Raw genomic sequence first — 22,392 nt, forward strand, 5'->3', positions numbered from 1 at the left:
AGAGGATCCATCCCCTTCTGTCTGGGTGGATCTGAGGGCCCATAGAGTAGATAGGGCTTTGTCCGTGTTTGCTCTGCATATGCTGAGTAGACATGGACCTGTCATCTGCCCGCTCTGCACATTGTGGCCCGCGACTGGTTACCAAGGTGCTAAAGTGTCCCTCTCTCCTCAAAAGGTTGGGCACCCCTGCTGTAGGGCATGATCCCTGATAAAGAGGTGCGCAGTAGCTGCCTTCCCCCTTAACTTTGCCACGGTGTGTGGCAGAGCGAAGGAGTCCCAGATGGAGAGGTGCACTGAAGGACACCCTCCAGGAATTGGAAGCCCATGCTGTAGCGGTCTTTCGGCTATAGTGTGGCCAGCAAGTAGTTCTGTTTGGCTATAAATTAAAGCGGAGTTCCACCCTGAATTTTTTTTTTTTAGATAAAAATACCCCCGGGACAGTCTGGGCTAGTGTATTTAAGCAACGATAGCCTCTGAACTGTCCCTTTTTTCACTTACCTTTTAGAAGAAATACTTACCTTGAAAATGTTTTGTCCTGCGCTGCCATCTCAGGTGTGGGAAGGCTGAAGCCGGAGCGTCCTCTTCGTTGTCCTCTTCGGTGATGTCGGAGTCCAAGAATGCCCTGCACCGGTCCTGCTCGTAATTTCCAGTGCAGGCGCATCATCCCTGCACAGCTTCTGGGCATGCCCAGAAGCTGTTCAGCAGGGAATGATGCGCCTGCACCGGAAGTGACGGGCAGGGCCGGTGCAGGCGCATTGACTCCTGGGATCGATGACGCTCATCTTCCAGGAGTCAATGCAAGGAGGAAGTGACGTCGGCGGCCGTGTCCGCAGAGGGAGGAAGAGGAAGGAAGGTAAGTATATTTTCTTTAAAAACAAGGTAAGTGATTTTAAATAAAATGAATTGTCCAATTGTTTTTCAGGTAATTTAGAGTAAGGGGGAAGGGAAAAGTTCATTTTGAGGGTGGAACTCCGCTTTAAACTCAAAATGATTAAGTCAGTCAAATTATTCTTATATTGGAGGCATTGTGATTCGTTTAGTTTAGCTGACTAAATTTATCGTTCAGACATTCCCTGACATAACAACATTTTTTTCTCAGTGTCCACACTACCCTTCTCCTACTCAATCTTTGAGGAAGAGGTGGTTTTTGCAGAGCAGTTCAACAGGACAAATTTACTTAAATTCAAACACAATTACTAAGCAAACATAGTTGGCTGTCTTCAAACTCCTGCGGTTTTAAAACTACTGCTGTTCAAAACTATGCACTTTTGTCCTGCTGAACTTCTGTACTCCTGCACTTTGAAAGAGCAAAGTCTACAGAGTTGCTACTCTTCTTAAGTACAACACTAATTCGGCACCTATTAGGTTGAATTAATAAATTCACACATTTTTCATTATATTGAATTTCCAAATTAACAAAACCAATAGTTAGCAGCTAAAATTAAGGTTTATTATAGTATAACACTTTTGGAAGGTAAATATATATATATATATTTTCATATAGACCTATGCATCAAGATAAAAAGCGGGACAACTAAGGAGAAAAGAGGGACAGATGAATTTGGTGGCAATAGAGAGACAGTCCCTCCAAATTATGGAAACTAGGGAGCTATATGTATTTATTGGGGCTAATATATAGGTACAGTGTACAGTATTCATGATTTCATAGATATGAGTTTTCATTTTTTGTTCTGCTAGCTTATTTGTATTGTGTCACCTCATATCTTTTTTGGTATTTCAATTCTAAGGCTGGCCATACATGTCCTTGTACAATTTTTCTTTAGGTTTACCAAAACCATATATTATGAGGTCAAACCTAAACACTTTCAGTTTGTATGCAAGCAGGCAGGCCTTTGCACTAATGCCTCGTACACACGCAACGATTGTTGGCTGTGAATTTTCGGCCAACGTCCGATCGGCCGATTCTCGGCTTGTTAGTATGATCCTTCCGACAACCGACTCTGACTTTTCGGCCGAACAAAATCTGGTGTGCATGCTATAAAATTTTTGTTGGCCGTCAACAGAACGGCCGATTTTCCGTCAGTCAGTACAGATTTCGGCAGACAAAATTCAGATGAGCAAGACTGGGCATGCTCAGAGAAGAAAAAACACACGGAAAGTTAACCAGCACATGACATCACTTCTGAAGGTGGTTGTTGTTGGCCGAGAAAATTTGTGTGCAGTCTAGAGCACATTTTAACCAACACAACAACACTGGACAAAAGACGGCCGATCGGTCGGCCAACAATCGTTGCGTGTGTACGAGGCTTAAGTAGTTAAAGGTAAATCTAAAGGAAATTGAACAAGAAAATTGTATAATGTATGGTAAGCTTAAAAGTATACAAGTCACATTATGTACAGAACAATATTCCAGATGTAAAACATTTGATAATTTTCTAAATAATAAATCATTTAATACCTAAAAATGAAGTTAACGTGACAAAAATTGAATGATGCCACATAATGAGGGCTTTCCATTTTTTTCCTTTACGAATTTCTTTGAATCAGATTTATTTTACATTAAGCACATTCAGGGTAACATGTATGATGAAACAGATGCTAATCTTTTGCAAAGGAATCTTGTGTTTGCATGCCTGTAAAGTAACCTGTGTTATAGCCAGTAGAAGTTAATCACATTCCACTGAACTTGTCTTGTAATATGGAAGACATTTCCTTACTTTTTATTTTTTTTCAACAATACAATTTTATTGAGTTTTCACATTTCCTTACTTTTTTAACAGAAAACTAAATTTCCTTACTTCAGTTCATAAAATTGTCATGTGTTGACGTGTGGGGAATAACAGGAGCAACAAAAAAATAGGCCTTTCCAAGAAATAGGAGAGAACAGTCAAACAATGGAATAAGGAAAGAAAAGGAACTGAGAGCAACAGGAAGGTGAACATGCAGCAAGTGAATCAAAGAGTTGAAGATCTGAAGGTGACTGATAGAGCAAATGAAGAATAATGGCAGGAGAATGAATTATTTATCAGGCACAAAGAGCTGACAGAGCAAAATGGAAGAAAAAAGAGAAGGCTACAAAATGAATGGATAATTGTAAAGCTGGTATGTTGGAGAAACTACACCTGGCACACACTGATTTTTTCACAACTTTTACATACACATAAATACAAGGATATATTTACCCCCTTACTGGAAGCTATGTTCATCACTGAGAAGCTAACAATGGGATGATGTAAATGAATTATACAACTGCTGTAGCTGCCAGGAGCCCTAGTAATGGTTTTCTCTATGCAGGGTCGGTAGACAGCACAATATGCAATACACCAGAGGCCGGGTGTAGGGTTGGACATATACACAGATATAATGAAAGAAAGAGTAGTGGCAAAAGAGAACTGATAAGCTGGTGGGCATGTGTATACTTCATCACTACTCTCAGCACAAGCTCATCTCTACTCTCTCTGATAAAAGTTAAAATACATATGTGTAAACCCTTACCTTGTAAAACTACCAATTCAGTTTAAATAGAAGTGAAAGGCAAAACATTTGTGCATATAGATATGAAAAGCATTTTAAATACCCCCCCCCCCCCATTACATACCCTCTGTTCTTAGCTGCAGTGCACTAATCTTCCCAGTGAATGGCTGTCAGCACATGTCTAATCATTGGAGGAGTGCAGGCTGAGTTCTCAGCACAGCCAGAAAACTGATCATGCTTTGCTCTCATGCATTAGTTCTTAATAGGAAAGCAGAGAGACTAGCAGGAACAAAAGACCTTTCACACAAAGGAAAAAAAAAAATGAAAATAATAATTTTCCCTGCAAGGACATAGTGCCAGTGGCGTAGCGTGGGTTGTCAGCACCCGGGGCAAGGCAAGTAATTTGCGCCCTCTAACCTGACTTTGAGGTCACAAAAGTGTGAAAGGGGCCTTCAGTAATCAAGGTATAGTGTGCCCCCTTTCAATGCAGAGTGACCAGCGTGCCCCCTTTCAATGCAGAGTGACCAGCGTGCCCCCTTTCAATGCAGAGCGACCAGCGTGCCTTCTTTCAATGCAGAGAGACCAGCATGCCCCCTTTCCATGCAGAGAGACCAGCGTGCCCCCCTTCAATGCAGAGAGGTCACCGTGCCCCCTTTAAATGCAGAATAACCAGCGTGCCCCCTTTCAATGCAGAAAGACCAGCGTGCCCCCTTTCAATGCAGAATGACCAGCGTGAGATGGCATAGGCGAGGCTTGGCTTGCAACGCCACCCCACCCTACACCAATGGACAGGTGAGGCACAGTCCAGCCCCGCCCCGACCTGCCATTTTCAGCCATAGGACGGCCTCGCTGGACTTATCCCAGCCTAAAGATGGAGGCAGCCGCAGACAGTGTGTGAACTGTGCATGTCAGAGTCAGACAGACAGAGTGACACTGCGGATGCGCCCCCCCCAGATGTTGCGCCCAGTGCGGCCGCCCCCCCCCCTGCACCCCCCACGCTACGCCACTGCATAGTGCAGCAGGTACATATCAGGAATATAAAATGTTGGATTTGCATATTCTTAAGGTGCTTATCTCTCCTAATAACCATTGGGCTGATGCTTTTCTGCACTTGAAATCTGCTAGATCTCTGCAAGGGCACCCAGAAAATCATTGATTTCTATGTGTCCTGTTCACGCTGCAATTGGCAACCAATCAGACATAATGTTTTAATTTGTAATGCAATAAATAGAAAGCTAATAAATGACAGGTTTCTGTATTTTACAATTATTTCTTCCTTGTGCTGGGTATCAAAGAACTTCTGATTAACCACTTAAGCCCCGGAAGATTTTACCCCCTTCCTGACCAGGGCCCATTTTGCGATTCGACACTGTGTGACTTTAACGGACAATTGCGCGGTCGTGCGACGCTGTACCTAAACTAATTTGACGTTCTTTTTTTGCCACAAACAGAGCTTTCTTTTGGTGGTATTTGATCACCTGTGCGATTTTTTGATCATGCGCTATAAACAAAAAAAGAGCGTCAATTTTGCAAAAATAACAATATTTTTCAAATTTTTTTATATGAAATTCCCCAAAAAAAAATTTAAAAATCAAAATTTTTTGACATTTTAGGCCAATTTGTTTTATGCTACATATTTTTGGTAAAAAAAAATCGCAAAAAGCGTATTTTGATTGGTTTGCGCAAAAGTTATTGCGTTTACTAAGGGAAAGATTTTTGTCATTTTTGTTGTTTTTTTTTTTAACGCGTAATGGCGGTGATCTGCGATTTTTTTTTTGCGGGACTGCGACATTGCGGCGGACAGATCGGACCCTTGACTGACATTTTTGACACTTTTGGGGTTACCAGTGACATTACTACAGTAATCAGTGCTATACATATGCACTGTTACTGTTAAAATGACACTGGCAGTGAAGGGGTTAACTTTTTTTGAGAGGGAGGGGTTAAGTGTGTCCCTAGGGGCGTGATTCTTACTGTGATTGGCTGTGGCTAGTTGTGTAAGAACAGTGATCAACGGTCCTACATAGTAGAACCATACGATCACCATTTTTATACAGGGGAGAATGACAGGCGGCTTTGTTTACATTAGCTGCCTGCCTTTTTCCCGGTGTCACGGACGATCGCGAGTGCCCGGCGGGCATCGGGTCCACCGGGCACACGCGCGTGAGTGGGTGTGCGCCGAGCGTGAGTGGGTGTGCGCATTCGGCGGCGCGCGCTCGCTCCCCAGAGCCTCACAGGCTAGTGACGTAGACCTACGTCGCTTTGCCTGTGAGGGGCTGACTGCCGCAGGAAATCTACTGACGGCAGTCGGCAAGTGGTTAAACAACGATGTCCTACCCCTATTTTAAAAAGTTACGTTATGCTATCACCATATGCTTTGTTATATTTTTTCATTATAAAATGCCAACTTTGAGCTATTCTCTCTTTAACCACTTAAGCACCGCCCGCCGCAGTTATACTGCGGCAGGCAGCCCCTCCTGCGCGAACCGACGTCGATCGTGCGCCTGCAGCTAGGGGGTGACCTAGAACACACTTTACCAACTTGCAGGTAAAAAAAACATAGAAAAAAAGTATTTGAAATGCCTAAATGTAGTTATTTCCTTTTCCTTAAAGTATGTTTTTATTGACGTGCAATCTGCCTTTGAACTTTCTAGAAAAATTGAATAGTCGATTCCCAAGCACAGCCTCCTCCCTCCTTCTGTTTCATAGCCTTCTTCTCACCTGCCAGTGCCCAGTTATTGTCTGTGCTGACCTAGCTTCTTCACCCCCCCTCCCTACATAACCTTTTATGTACCTGCCAGGGGAGAAGCCTAAGCCTGTGAAACACTATAGTTGAGTGATAGCTCTGTCTACTGGGACTGCTTACATCACGCCTAAGATGGCAGCACCCAGCAGCTGTCTGAGGCCTTTTGAATGCCTATACAAGGAAGGCCTTTAAGATAAATAACATGCATAAATACATTAAATATCATCTTATTGGAAGGTTGATGTTGTAATCAATAGTCTGGTGACAGGGTTTCTTTAAGCAGCTGTTTTCTTTAAAAAAAAAAAACAAACATAAACGTGTTCACTATGTTAATGCTCTTTTCAGAAAACCAAACAGTGCTTCTGGTGCAAATTCACTGTTTTCCATGTAACACATTGCTATTACATGTTGCAATCTAATTAGGCTAATTTGTTTCTATACTGGATGCTGCACTTCCAATACTACTGCTCCCAGCTTAGGCCCCATTCGCATCTCGTGTAGTAGGAACGTGCATTCCTGTTTGTGATTTTTTTTTTTTTTTTGTGCAATTGGGCTGCCCTGTGCTCATTTGACATGGCAAAGAAGCTCAAGAACCAAATTTTGGTCTAGAGCAAGGCATTTTTTCCTTTGAGTTTTGCTGCATATCAATCGCAGCAAAATTGCATTATGTTTGGGTGCCAACAGTGGTGGAGCCAGAGGACTAGCTGTGGTGGCAATTGCCACCCCAGACGAAGTCCTTGCCACCCCTGTTGCCACACCGCTGAAATTATTACATTATTACATCTCATAGGCGTGCGCACGGGGTGTGCCGGGTGTGCCTAGGCACACCCTAATCCCCCTCGTGCAGTGCTTCTGCCATGGCCGCTGTTGCTGTGTCTGCTGCTCTCTGCCCCTGGCCGCTCAGCTCCCGAACCCAATCCTGTCGGCGCCGCTCACTGTAGACTGGTGGGGGAGGCGTGGGAGACCGAGAGGGACTGTCTGGGGGAGGGACTAGCCTGTGCAGCGGCCGCCCAGCGCAGCGCGGGAGAGAACCAGGCAGTGAGCAATCGAAGAAGCCGGCGCGGCGAGGAGTGGAGGAGGAGTCGGACGACAGGAGTCCAGTCAGGACTCAGCATCAGCATCATCGCCAATCGCCATCAATTATTCAGGCTCAGCAAAGAAGGCGGCGGGGGAGAGGCCAGAGAGCTGGTGTCTGTCTGTGATGCTGCAGGAAAAACCTTGCCTGGGGAGTCGGGACAAGTGAAAAAAAGGTAGGTAAGAGACTACTACTGTAGTACTGTCTGACTGTACTAGTGACTAACTGAGTAGTGAGAAGTGTGTAAAGGAAAGGGGATCTATCTTATGGAGAACCTGCCCTATATAGATCCCCCCTTACAGCAGGCCAGGGTGAGGTGAGGTCCCATATAGATCCCCCCTTACAGCAGGCCAGGGTGAGGTGAGGTCCCCCATTAAGTTCCCCCCTTAAAGCAGGCCAGGGTGAGGTGAGGTTCCGTCCCCCATATAGATCTCCCCCCTTACAGCAGGCCAGGGTGAGGTGAGGTCCCCCATATAGATCCCCCCTTACAGTAGACCAGGGTGAGGTGATGTCCTGTCCCCCATATAGACCTCCCCCCATACAGTAGACCAGGGTGAGGTGAGGTCCTGTCCCCCATATAGATCTCCCCGCATACAGTAGGCCAGGGTGAGGTGAGGGGACCGGACCTCACCTCACCCTGGCATGCTGTAAGGGGGATCTATAGGGATCTATATGGGGGACGGGACCTCACCTTACCCTGGCCTACTGTACGGGGGGGAGGTCTATATGGGGGACAGGACCTCGCCTCACCCTGGTCTACTGTAAGGGGGGGATCTATATGGGGGACCTCACCTCACCCTGGCCTGCTGTAAATTTTGGGAAAAAAAACAATTTTAATTTAATCTATATACATTTTGTGGAAAATAACTAATTTTTAGTGTAATTGAACACTTTGTATATTGACCCCCCAAAATAATACCTTGCCACCCCTTTGCCACCCCTGTTTTAAAAGTCTAGCTCCCCCACTGGGTGCAAATAAGTGTGAATGGCAATCAAATATCCGTTTTGCCGCAATTTCAGCAAGATTTGGAAAGGTGGACAGAATTGCGCAGATTCTGCCTGTGATTCCAAAATCCTAGATGTGAACAGGGCCTAAGTAAAAAAGAGAGAGGCAACTCTGCTAATATTTTTTAAGTCTGCAACCTTCCAGCGACTGTAAATAATACACTGCTCAAAAAAATTGTGTATATACAACCTGCTGATTTTGCAAGTGTCCCACCCAACTTCTCCTTGAGGACAATGTCCCTTTTTCCCCTTAGATCATAGAGGATAACTGTTCTCATTTATATAGTGACTGCTGAACCTCTAGAATATTAGGGTGGCTATACACGGTTAGATTTTCGTTCAAACATCCATATGTACATTCTGAAAAATTGTTTGTCAGATCACTCTTTCTTGCTATCATTGAGTCAACTAATTTGGTTTAAAAGCCCTTAAATTTTTGTCCAGACCTGCTATTTGAATGGAATACCAGACATATTAAACAAGTAACATTACAAAATGTACAATTTTTTCCTAATGAAAGCTACATGCACAGTTAGAATTTTGTTAGATCCAAAACATTTTTCCATCCTGTGTCTTTTGAATTTTCTCATCACTGTGGTCAAAAATGAATGCCAATTTGACCATACTAACTATTAGAAAATCAAACACAAATTCTGAAAATCAGACATTTCAAACAATATTCTACTGGTGTATAGCCAGATTTACATTCAAGTGGAACTTTAACCCGAAAAAAAAAAACTATTGGCAAACAGGCAGCGTTTTTAATGCAAAAGAGACGCAATGGGGTGGATTTACTAAAGGCAAATAGACTGTGCACTTTGCAGCTTAGTATACAAATTTGGGCAACGCTAAGATGAATAAAATAAAATAAAGTCCTGCCTTAAATATCCCTGACAGATGGATTTACTAAAGTCAAATAGACTGTGCACTTTGAAGCTCAGTATACAAATTTCGGCAACGCTAAGATGTATAAAATAAGATAAAGTCCCGCCTTAAATATCCAGGACAGAGTTGGATTTACTAAAGGCAAATAGACTGTGCACTTTGGAAGTGTAGTTGAACTCCTTTTCTTTAGCAAATGTAAATGTGGTAAAGCTTAAAGCGGAGTTCCACCCTAAAATTAAACTTACCTCCATCTTCATGCCCAGGGTCACCTGAAAAACAAATGGATAATAGCAAATTTATTTATTTTTTTTACTTACCTGGTTTAGAAGAAAATATACTTACCTTACTTCCTCTTCCTCCCCTCGGTGGCCACGGCGATTCGTCACTTCCTGGCTTGCAATGATTCCTGGGAGCTGAATGTCATTGCTCCTAGGAATCAATGCGCCTGCTCCGGCCCTGACGTCAGTTCCGGTGCAGCCGCCGTCATACCTTGCTAAACAGCTCCAGAAGCTGTGCAGGGATGACGCTGAGGCACCGGAAGTGACGTCGGGGCCGGTGCAGTGCATTGTGGGACCGAAAGAAGAAGGAAGAGGACGCAGAAGAGGATCGCGCTGGCTTCAAGCTGCGCTGGACAATACTTTTTCAAGGTAAGTATTTCTTCTAAAAGGTAAGTGCAACCCGGGACAGATCAGAGGCTATCCATTGTGGAATGCACTAGCCCTGACTGTCCCGGGGGTATTTTTATTAAAAAAAGTATTCCCAGGGTGGAACTCCGCTTTAACTTTGTAAAGAATACCCAATCAGGTGCAATTAAAATAAAATAAAAAAAAAAACAGCATTTTTTGCTAGCACATGATTGGATGATGGAAATAGGCATAACTTAACCACATTTACTAAGCTCTGGGAAAAATGAGTACAACTGCCCATGTAAAGTGTATAGTCTATTTTCCTGTATTGAATCCAACCCTAAATGTTCCCCACAAGCCTTCCACACATATCTGTTTAGTTAGTCCTCTGCACTATCCCCTGTCATCTTTCCAATTTAAAAATCATAACTGACATAATAGGGACATGGGGGACATAATACTTGGCATTGTCAACATCAACCTATGCTGCATCACCCTGTGCTTTCCTTGGTTTACACGTTGCTCTCTGCTTGTTTATCTTCTGAAGGTATGAGATCACAGGTTTAGTGAAAGACATGTCAAAATTAATATTTCATATCTGTTCCATTAAAAATGTACTCAGTGTGCATCAAAAGCCCTACTAGCAACACATCTAATGTTGAATCTGCACCCTAAATTTACTTTACTTGTGACTCCTCATTTAAAGAAGTATACAAATATTAATATATTTATCGTGTTTAATTCTAAAAAGAGGAGATGACAGAGCCAAAGGTGATTGTGACTGAACCCTAGTCGCCTTGTGCTGAGGGGTACTGCTCAGCAGCAAGCTGCACATAGGCAGGGTTAGGCTAATTGAGGTCCATGATTGAATACATCAAAGCCCTGCCATAGGGTCACTGAGTGACTTTCCCTGAAGAGATGGCCCTGATTAGTGATGTCCCAGACACCTAGTGTGGACATATTGCAAAGTACGCATTTATATACTTCATCTATATACACCGTGGAAGAGGCTCGATGCAGCATGTAAAGGTTCTGTCAGTGTTGCCAAGGCAGAAGGTGGGTTATCCCATTGTTATCATCCCACACAGTTTTATTAGAGCGCCCTGAATGTCTTATTGCTTTTTACACGGAGTTTGTGAGCTCAGTCAGGGAGCAGCAATTTCTGTGCTACAGGAAGAACGCCCACTCAGATCTCGACCAGACAGTCCTGAGGCACCAAGCCTCTTTTCTTTCCACTGGACACTCTAATGAGGCCTTCGGAATCTGGCTTTTCAACTCCCACACAGACCTGAGGATAAAGAAGATTAGAAGTTGTTAAGGAGGTTTAGTGACACAGTCTTTATTCATATTGTAGGTGAAGAAGAGCATAAGGAGACGTTTGAGAAGAAACTGATTGTCACTTAAAGTATGATGCTCGGTATTATTTGAAAGACAAATTCACATTAAATGACACTGCACTTTTTACCAGTTTAATTGCTTTTATTACTTTTCAATGTTTTCCTTCTGTCGGTAAAAATCAAAAATGAATTATAGTTTAAATTGAACTTCTAACAGTCTTCACCAATTGTGAATATTTGTGGTGTATAAACTACAGCCAAAAGTTTAAGAATAACACAAATATTACTTTTTCACAAAGCCTGCTGCTTCAGTGCTTTTAGATCTTTTTGTCAAATCTTACGATGGTATACTGAAGTATAATTACGAGCATTTCATAAGTGTCAAAGGCTTTTATTGACAATGACATAAAGTTTATGCAAAGAGTCAATCTTTGCAGTTTTGACCCTTCTTTTTCAAGACCTCTGCAATTCACCCTGGCATGCTGTCAATCAACTTCTCAGCTACATTCTGACTGATGGATAATCAATGCTTGGAGTTTGTCAGAATTTGTGGGGGGCTTTTTGTTCACCTCCCTCTTGAGGATTGATCACAAGTTCTCAATGGGATTAAGGTCTGTGGTGTTTCCTGGCCATGGACCCAAAATTTTGATGTTTAGTTCCCCAAGCCACTTAGCTATCATTTTTGCCTTATGGCAAGGTACTCCATCATGCTTGAAAAGGCATTGTTCCTCACCAAACTGTTCTTGGATGGTTGGGAGAAGTTGCTCTCAGGGGATGATTTTGTACCATTCTTTATTCATGGTTGGGTTCTCAGGCAAAATTGTGAGTGAGCCCACTCCCTTGGCTGAGAAGCAACCCCATACATGAATGGTTTTAGGATGCTTTACTGTTGGCGTGACACAGGACTGATGGGAGCGCTCACCTTTTCTTCTCCGGACAAGGTTTTTAACGGATGCCCCAAACAAATGGAAAGGGGATTTATCAGCGAAAATTACTTTACCCCAGTCTTCAGCAGTCCAATCCCTGTACCTTTTGCAGAAAATCAGTCTGTCCCTGATGTTTTTCCTGGAGAGAAGTGGCTTCTTTGCTGCCCTTCCTAAAACCAAGCCATCCTCGAAAAGAGCCTGCATTCCTGAGCAAGCTCTGCACTAGTGGTGCCCCGATCCCGCAACTGTGGGAGGTGGTCCCACAGTTGATTCAGCTGCGGGATTGGGGCACCACTAGTGCAGAGCTTGCTCAGGAATGCAGGCTCACCGCAAACTCTGCACTAGTGGTGCCCAGATCCTGCAGCTGAATCAACTGTGGGAGGTAGTCCTGGCGCTTGCTGGACTTTCTTGGGAGCCCTGAAGCCTTCTTCACAAATGCAGTGGAAATATTTTATTTTGGATTAAGTTCAATTTCATGGAAAAGTGGGAGTTTGTGGCTGAATAAACTGTGGGAGGTAGTCCTGGTGCTTGCTGGACTTTCTTGGGAGCCCTGAAGCCTTCTTCACAAATGCAGTGGAAATATTTTTTATCGGATTAAGTTCAATTTCATGAAAAAGAGGAAGTTTGCAATTAATTGCAATTCGTCTGATCACTCTTCATAACATTCTGGAGTATATGCAAATTGCCATCAAAAAAACTGAGGCAGCAGACTTTGTGAAAATTAATATTTGTGTCACTCTCAAAACTTTTGGCCATGGTTGTACATAACTAGATTTTTCTGTTGTGTTTTCTGGCATAGCACAGACTAGACTGAATTAACATAATTGACAAAAGCATAACTTTGGTAGGGACCTCAGGTATGAAGAACGACAACAAAAATGAAACTATTCTCCCAGAAAAAGAGGCAGTTAAAGGGGATATTATCGCAATATACAAATATTTAAATGGTAACTGTATCACTGGGAGACCTGCAGCCACACAATAAAGTTGGATGAGAAGCCATTTAATCTGCATAGGGTAAGTATGTGGGACTCCTTTCCAAGGTTGGTGGTGTAAAAACCTTTACAGCCCATTCAGACTGGCACGATCCGACTTCGAGGGGCGTGTCCCGCGTTTTCGGCGCGACTTGCAGGGACTTCACATAATGGAAGTCTATGCAAGTCGCTCCCAGGTCGCCCCAAAGTAGTACAGGACCCTTTTTCTAAGTCGGAGCGACTTGTGTCGCTCCTATTAGAACGGGTCCTGTGCTAATCAATGGCGAGCGACCGAGCGCGACTTGTCAGGCTGACAAGTCGCGCTAGTCTGAATGGGGTCTTAGATGTGTTTCTCAGTGAACACAAGGATATGGAAGTTAGCAACATAAACACACCCACACATATTGTATACTTTGTATTTGTTAAACTGGATGGACCAGTGTTTTTTTTTTCAACCTTACCAACTATGTGCCTCTATGTATCTATTAATGACAGCAAAATATTTGCGATATTGGTGATAGAGATAACAAACAATTAATGAAAAAATACTGTAGGGCTTTTCACATTCTTGGGCCATTTAAAACATCAACAGGGATATTAAACAAACATTTACTGGTGGTAAATAAATCACTGTCACATGGACCTGGAAGAATAGCCTAAATTGAATGTTTGGTGAATATCAGATTCACTGCTTTATATGTAGCATCCTCCTAGATAGGTGCTAGGTAGGTGCTAGGTAGGAAGAGCAGGGAGCAGGATTTCTTAGTTAGACCTGCTCCAATTGTCCAGTGTGTGATTTAACTGGGCTGAGGGAGTGTCCCCACTGTGTCCAATGGGGAGGCACATTGGACAGTGGAGGAAACCCACCCAGTGACACACAGGCTTTGTTACTGCAACAGAGATTGGCACAGACTGGCTGTCTCGGTGCATTATGGGGCAGAATATATAAAGCCAAGGACACATGTGCTCGGGGTCTTTGGGCGGGAAGCCAGGTCCCAGAAGGAGGGTGACGGCTGTCTCCTCCTCTGCAGCACTGGATGGTGGTCACAGGCGGTCGGCCTGGTGAACCAGAGTGTGTGGCTGAATCCGGCGGTCCAAGAGAAGCTGACTGGTGTAGTTGGGGGCATCGGTGACTCCGGAAAAACAGTGTCCGTGAGTACAGAGGAACTTGCAGGGGATCTGCGTAGGAAGGGGACCACTCCAGAGTGTAGGAGTCAGTGGATGGGTGTCAGCACACACAGTGAGAGAGAAATGGGGTGCCAAGTTAGAACCCTGAAGATAATTACAAGCAGGAACACTTAAATTACCTTCATTCCAGTAGCAGAGTGAAGCAGCGGCCTTGCTGCATCCTCAAGTCAGATGTCCTCATTCCTCAATTCTGTGAATAGTTACTAGTTAGAGTATCCCACTCATCCCTTCTCCTATCCCAGTTCTAAATAAAACTACAAAACAACATCCCCTGGACTGATCATTGACTGAGCCAAGAACTTAAAGTGATAAGTTTCTGCAAGCAGTTGCTACAGGTAACCTAGGGCAGTGGTTCTCAACTCCGGTCCTCGGGACCCACCAACAGGCCAGGTTTGCAAGATAACTAAATTACATCACAGGTGATCTCATTTGCTGCTCAGTGATTGCAGTATTCTAGTCTGCAACCCCCAAGGTAATACTTAAAATCTGGCCTGTTAGTGGGTCCCGAGGACCGGAATTGAGAACCACTGACCTAGGGGAATCCAGAAAGTGTTATATCTAGCAGTCCTCTAGGGGTAGTGCTACATATACATTTGCCCCAATAATTATAAATGTTTCACAAAAGATTCACAAAGCTTTTTCCCAGGATTTGCACATCTTTCCAAATAAATCCAGTTAGAAAAATCTGACTCTTGGGTGAAAGCTGTGTGAATCTTGTGTAAAAACACTAAGGAAAAAAAAAAACAAAAAACCTTAGGTATTCATTCCATACAAAGAAATAATGATTCCAATCCTAAATTTTCATGAAAACATTTTATGCAAAAATGAAAATCAATAACCTATAATTATATTATTATAATATTTAAAGTGGTTCTAAAGGCAGAAGGTTTTTACCTTAAAAGGAAACTCCAGTCAAAAATGAAATGTTTCCTAATAATAGTATGTTAAATATCTTTATCTTTGATATTATTCATTTTCTGCCTAGCTGCTTGGGTAGCGTAGAAAGTCTTGTCTAAGCTGGACAAACAGCTTCTTCCTGTTCTTCACCACAACACTATTTCCTGTTATCTGAATTTGATAAGATGCCTTTCATTTCCTGATAAGGTTGTCGTCTTTCTTAGACAGCAATGCCTAGACCTGCCCAGCCCACCCCCATCCCTACTCTCCTTCACATGATCTCCTCCTGTCTTCATAGCCTTGTTTATGCTAGCAGCATCTCCTGAGAGAGAGAGGGGGGGGGGGGGGGGTCACGTGACCGGCACAATATAGGAAAGAAGCAAGGTACAAAAGAAGATTTGTGAAAGTTTACAAGGATACAGATCCATTTCTATTCCTCATTACATGTAAGTAATGAGTTTTAGGCTCCGTTTCTACTAGTGCAACTTGTCATGCAACTTTAGACACATTATTTTGCATTATTTTGTGTGACAAGTCACAGCCCATTGATTTCAATGGCACCCGTTCCCATATATGTCACTTTCAGCGACATTGAAAAGGTGCCTAAACTACCTTCATGTGTACCTTGATGCGACTTTGATCCAGAGAGTGTAGAGTTGGACTAAAGCTACACTCAAAGTCGCACTCTAAATCGCACAACGTAAGAGTCGCACTAGTGGAAACATAGCCACTAGGCTTGAGTGCAACTTTGGAGTGCAAATTTGATCCAACTTTACACTCTCTGGATCAAAGTCGCATCAAAAGTTGCATCATAGTAGTGCAGGTACCTTTTCAAGGTCGCTGATTTTCTAAGTCACATAGATGGGAACAGGTGTTATTAAAATCAATGGGCTGTGACTTTTAAATACGACTTTGTGTGTCCAAAGTCGCATGACAAGTAGCACTAGTTGAAATTGAGAATTAGTCTTTGGACCCCAAAGGACTTGGACCTATGTCTTTGGACCTCAAAATGCATCAAAGTCGGACGAAAGTAGTGCAGGTACTACTTTGAAGTTGTTGCAACTTGAAGTCGCACAGATATAAACAGTACTCATTGGACATCATGGAATGTGACTTGTCATGTGACTTTGCAGTCCCAAATTGCAGGAAAAAGTAAAAGAACTCAATAATGTCCCATGTATGGATGCTCCTGTATTAGTTAAAATTCTGTGTCATTTATCCCATGAACTTCTGTAAGAGTCAAACTTCAGGAGCTGAAACTTACAGTCTTGGCTCTACAATAGTGATGACAGAAGGTTGCTTGCTCTCTGCCCTTGTCGATTTTCACAGAATACAAGACATTCAGTAAATGGATAAGGGGAGAAGATAGACAGATAAACATATCTCGTTCATTCACAGAACATCTTGTATTTTGTGAAAAGAATACAAAATTTTTTGTATTGTATGTTTTGAATTAATGAGTTAGAGAGTGAGCTATTCATAGTTACATAGTTAGGTTGAAAAAAGACACAAGTCCATCTGGCTAAACCAATAAAAAACAAAAACCAGTAAAGAAAACCAAACCATACAATCTCATATACACAATCCTATACCCGCAGTTGATCCAGAGGAAGGTGAAAAAACCCAGCAAAGCATGATCCAATTTGCTACAGCAGGGAAAAAAATCCTTCCTGATCCCCGAGAGGCAATCGGATATTCCCTGGATCAACTTTACCTATAAATGTTAGTACCCACTTATATTATGTACACCCTGGAAAGAATCCAGGCTTTTCTTAAAGCAATCTAGTGAGCTAGCCAGAACCACCTCTCAAGGTAGTCTATTCCCCATTTTCACAGCGGTTAAGAAACCTTTCCGTATTTGGAGACTAAATCTGTTTTCCTCTAGACGTAAAGAGTTCCCCCTTGTCCTCTGTGATTACCTTAAACTGAAAAGCTCAACATCAAGTTCACTATATGGACCCCTTATGTATTTATACATGTTGATCATATCCCCCCTTAATCTCCTCTTCTCAAGAGAGAATAAATTCAGTTCCTCTAATCTTTTCTCATAGCTGAGCTCCTCCATGCCTCTTATCAGTTTGGCTGCTCTTCTCTTAACTTTCTCCACTTCCCCGATATCCTTTTTGAGAACTGGTGCTCAAAACTGAACTGCATATTCCAGATGAGGTCTTACTAATGAGCTTTCAGTGGTCATTGGTAAGTGACGCAGAGTGCAAAGATCAGTAGTAAGGGAATCAGAGTGCAGAGGTGAGTAGTAAGGGGTGCAGCGTTCATTGGTCACTAGTAAGTGATGGAGCGTTCAGTGGTCACTAGTAAGTGAGGCAGCGTTCAGTGATCATTAGTAAGTGACACAGAGTGCAGAGATCAGTAGTAAGTGACGCAGAATGCAAGTAGTAAGTGGTGCAGCGTTCAGCAGTAAGTGGTGCAGCGTTCAGCAGTAAGTGATGCAGCGTTCAGTGGTCATTAGCAAGTGAAGCAGCATTCAGTGGTCAATGGTCATTAGTAAGTGACACAGAAAGCAGAGATCAGTAGATAATCAGTAGATAAGTGACGCATAATGCAGAGGTGAGTAGTCAGTGGTGCAGCTTTCAGTCTTCAGTAGTAAGTGATGCAGCGTTCAGTGGTCATTAGCAAGTGAAGCAGCATTCAGTGGTCAATGATCATTAGTAAGTGACACAGAATGCAGGGATCAGTAGATACTCAGTAGATAAGTGACGCAGAATGCAATGGTGAGTAGTCAGTGGTTCAGTGTTCAGTGGTCAGTAGTAGTAATTGACCGATATCGGTTTTTCGTTACCAATGCATACATTTAAAAAAAAATGTATTTTTTATTTTTATTACTTGACAGGTACTTTTACAGACAAAGAGAGACAGGGCGCCCAAACAACCAGTAGATGAAAAGCCTGTGTATAACCTCAGCAGCTCCGATGGGGACTCCTGGGTGCAGAGTCAGATCAGTGAGAAGGCTGGAAGTTAGGGAGTGCTTCTGGTAATAATTGTATTGATGAAATCAGTCACAAACACCTGATGGTAAACGGCATAGCGGCATTAGCGCTCCCTAACTTCCAGCATTCTCACTCAATATTTGGGATATCGGCAATATCAGCCAGTTCCGGGGCCGATACAGATATATCGGCAAAAGTCAATATCGGCCCTCGATATATCGGCCTTGCCGATAATCGATCGATCCCTAGTCAGTCAGTGGTCATTAGTAAGTGAAGCATCTTTCAGTGGTCATTAGTAAGTGAAGCATCATTCAGTGGTCATTAGTAAGTGAAGCATCATTCAGTGGTCATTAGTAAGTGACGCAGAGTGCAAAAATCAGTAGTAAGTGATGCAGAATGCGGAGGTGAGTAGTAAGTGGTGCAGAGTTCAGTGATCAGTAGTAAGTGGTGCAGCGTTCATTGGTCAGTAGTAAGTGATGCAGCTTTCAGTGGTCAGTAGTAAGTGACACAGAATGCAGAGGTGAGTAGTAAGTGGTGCAGAGTTCAGTGATCAGTAGTAAGTGGTGCAGCGTTCATTGGTCAGTAGTAAGTGATGCAGCTTTCAGTGGTCAGTAGTAAGTGACGCAGAATGCAGAGGTGTGTAGTAAGTGGTTCAGTGTTCAGCAGTGATGCAGTGTTTAGTGGTCAGTAATAATTGATGCAGAGATCAGTAGTAAGCCCCGCAGACTGCAGAGATCAGTGACAAGTGGTGCAGAGTTCAGTGGTCAATAGTAAGTGATGCAGCGTTCAGTGGTCATTAGTAAATGATGCAGTGTTCAGTGGTCATTAGTAAGTGAGGGAGAGATCAGTAGTAAGTGATGCAGAAGGCAGAGGTGAGTAGTAAATAGTGCAGCATTAAGTGGTCAGTAGTAACTGACACAGAGTGCAGAGGTGAGTAGTAAGTGGTGCAGCATTCACTGGTCAGTAGTCAGTAGTAAGTGACGCAGAGTGTAGAGATCAGTAGTAAGTGACGCAGAGTGCAGAGGACAGGGGAGGGCTGGCAGCCTTAGGCCTGGGGGGCAAGTCCAGTCAAGTGGCCCATTGAACCACCGAATCAACTCACCATCCATCTGCACCACGTTGCCCACAGAGAGAGAGAGAGGGAGACTGCTCCACATTTCCCATACAGAGAGAGAGAGAGGGGGAGACTGCTCCACATTGCCCATACAGAGAGAGAGAGAGAGAGAGAGAGAGGGAGACTGCTCCACATTACCGTACAGAGAGTGAGAGAGACCGCTCCACACTGCTTGCACAGAGAGAGAGAGAGAGACCGGTTCACACTGTCTGCACAGAGAGAGAGGGAGACCGCTCCACATTGCTCGCAAAGAGAGAGAGGGAGACCGCTCCAGATTACTTGCACAGAGAGAGAGAGACTTCTCCACAGTGTGGACCGGTCTCTCTCTGCGCAGGCAATCTGGAGCTGGAGCCCACTGTGCGGGCAGTGTGAAGCGGTCTCACTCTGTGCGGGCATTGTGAAGTGGTCTCTTTCTGTGTGGGCAGTGTGAAGCGGTCTCTTTCTGTGCGGCCAGTGTGAAGCGGTCACTCTCTGTGGGGCAGTCTCTCTATGTTTGGGCAATTATGTGTAGCAGTCTCACAGACTGATTGCCCCCAGAGAGATTGAGACAGAGAGCCTGCCCCTTCCCCACACTCAGTACACAGACCAAAGAGACTGCAGGAAGATTTAGGCCCCTTTCACACTATCCGTCCGTCGGACGGATTCCGTTTTCTCAGCGGGGGATGGAGCCGCCGATCCCCCGCTGAGCAGCAGGAGGACAGCTGTGTCTCCGTGCTGTGTGCGGAGATACAGCTGTCAGTTCCCCATGCATCTCTATGGGGGAAATCGGATGGGAACGGACCGTCTGTCCATTCTCATCCGATCCCATCCGATCCGCTGGACGGATGGAAAATAGGGTTTCCATCTGTCCAGATTTGACGGATCGGATCGGGTGTCAGCGGACATGTCTCCGCTGCCATCCGATGCCCCATAGGAATGCATGGGGGGACCGTTCAGATCCGCCAAAAAAACGAACAGGCGGATCTGAACGGTCCGCCTGTGTGAAAGGGGCATAAGAGTAAAGGCTACTTGTGAAGTCTGGACCTTCTCTGGTGAGTGAGCACCACACCACTGGGCAAGCCAAGCAAGCAGTGTAGCTGAGAGTCACAGTGAGCGCAGCAGGCTAAAAACGCAAGTCCTGCTGTCTCCCTGGGCACAACCACCAGGTTCTCCAGGCTGCAGGCTCCTCCTGTGTCAATTGCGAGTAGTGAGAAAAGCACATGCATGCACATGCTGGTGCACCGGCCCCCAGGGGCCAGATTAAGGGCATTGTGGGCCTGGTGCTGCAGTGGAGCAAGTTTAGGAGTGGCAGGGATATAACGTACAGTAAGTAACATCATATCCCAGCTCTCCTCTTACTGGCCACCCTCCTGTGTTTCCAGGAACCTGTTCTGGCTTGTGTCCAGACTTGGTGGCAGCCACACAGGTGTGATGCTAGGGAAGCCTGGCATTCGATTTACCAAACTTCCATAAGAGTCGTGTGTTGGTGTGTGAAGGTTTCCCAGCCATCAGAATAAACACTGCCGGAAGCTATAACAGCCAGCAGTGATCGACAAAAAAAAGACACGCTGGTTGTACTGCAGCCAGTTGATAAATTCTGTGCAACCAGTCCACACATAGAGAGATCTAATCCTGCCAGTTCAGCAGACATTTCAATCTGTCTATGGTGGCTTAATTCCATTAGTCTCTGGGTTTAATAATATCCTCAAATCTTCTAAAAGGGATGCTCCACTAGGTGAAGAAATTCACTTTGAACGTCACCTTATTTCCATAACTCTCTATAGGTAATAGATGTGCAAACAATAAGGTGAATGGAATAGAAATAAGGTGATGTTCAAAGTGAATTTCTACACCTAAGTGGAGCCCCCCTTTTAGAAGTGCCATTAATCTGGAGGGACTGGCATAACCTGGAGGGACTGGAATAACCTGGAGGGACTGGCATCTAGGAAGTTAATACAGGCAGGGAGGAAATGTGATATCACCTCCTCACTGCCTGACAAATGCCTTTTGAAAAGTGACCTGAGCATGGATCACTTTTCAGTGAAGTGGCAGTCCCTGCTGTAAGTGCATACAAGCCTTTGGGGTCACACGGTGTGCTGCGGTTTGGCTGATGTGCTGATTGTGACAGAACCATCTGACTTTGTATTATATTGTTGCTGCCTCCTTTCGTCTGTTTGTTTGGCTGTTCCACGGCCCGTACAGCCCCCCTTTGTTCCCCTATGTTTTAGCTGCTACGCTCCAAATTCCTTTAAAGAGGTTGTCACTATGTCTGCAAATTCAATGTGTATTAGCTGCAGATTGAGGGGGGGGGGGATTGTTTCCAGCAGCCCCCTCCTAAAGAATGTCTACTGATTAACTCAGTGCTTTTGTCTAAAATAGGACAGTATGTTAATAGGGTCTGAGACTATTGATAAGCATGTTAATGAGCTCACCTGGCTGTAATTACACAGTCATTGTTCATGTGGTATTCTCAAAGTATATATAAGTGTGTGTTTCTTGCAATAAAAGAGAAGAGAGTTACTCTTGATCAAACCTCACTACAGAGCCTTGTCTCGTACTTGGGGGGGGGGGGGGAATTATTGATGTGCTTCATGTATGGCGCATTGGGGTGGTCGATAGCTGTCCGGGTGTTCGGGAGTGGATTATCCTAGACGACTGTAACCCCTTTCATACTTTGGGGTGTCGTAACAATTGGTGGTAAGTGACGGGATGAGTCCCACCGCCCAGAACAGTTACCGATGCAGTATGAGGAGCTGAAACGGATTACCCTCAAAAAGTTATTGCAACGTAGAGGACGACCAGCAGGTAATTTAAAGAAACGAGAGATTATTGCTCAATTGTTGGAGATGGATGCAGCACAAGAAAGGGAGAGAGCTAATGTGACCGGCATCTTGGATTTAACACCCGAGGAAATACAATTTAACCGGGCAGTGCAAATAAGGCTGGAACATTTTGGCCCCAACCCTACAGCTGACATTGTGGAACGAGTGCAAGCAGCGCTAACAGCCCAACTGCAAGGAAGAGGAGCGGCAGCAGCGGATGTACCCCATAATAATGTGGGAAGAAAGAAGGTACCTTTTGCTGCGTTTAAAACTTTTGTGGAATCTGAGGAGGAGATTGATGGATTCTTGGCAGACTTTGAAAGGCAGTGTACCTTACACAGGGTGCCCACGGACGAATGGGTCACCATCCTCTCTGGGAAATTGTCCGGCCGGGCCAGTGATGCTTTTCGGGCCATCCCGGAGGAGGAAATTATAGAT

General features: G+C 44.1%; 1 protein-coding gene across 2 annotated transcripts in view; it reads right to left on the reverse strand.

Annotated features, from left to right (window-relative positions):
• Nucleotides 1-10,403: 10,403 nt before the first annotated feature.
• STAC2 (SH3 and cysteine rich domain 2) overlaps nucleotides 10,404-22,392 on the reverse strand; it is a 301,427-nt gene continuing 289,438 nt past the window's right edge. For both annotated transcript variants that reach the window (XM_082273001.1, XM_082273000.1), the window contains one exon: nucleotides 10,404-11,060. In XM_082273001.1, the coding sequence (XP_082129127.1) occupies nucleotides 10,959-11,060 (102 nt within the window). In that variant the 3' untranslated portion in view covers nucleotides 10,404-10,958. The remainder of the gene's footprint in view (nucleotides 11,061-22,392) is intronic.

This window comes from Pelophylax lessonae (assembly GCF_965119305.1).
Source record: "Pelophylax lessonae genome assembly, chromosome: 11".
Taxonomy (NCBI): domain Eukaryota; kingdom Metazoa; phylum Chordata; class Amphibia; order Anura; family Ranidae; genus Pelophylax; species Pelophylax lessonae.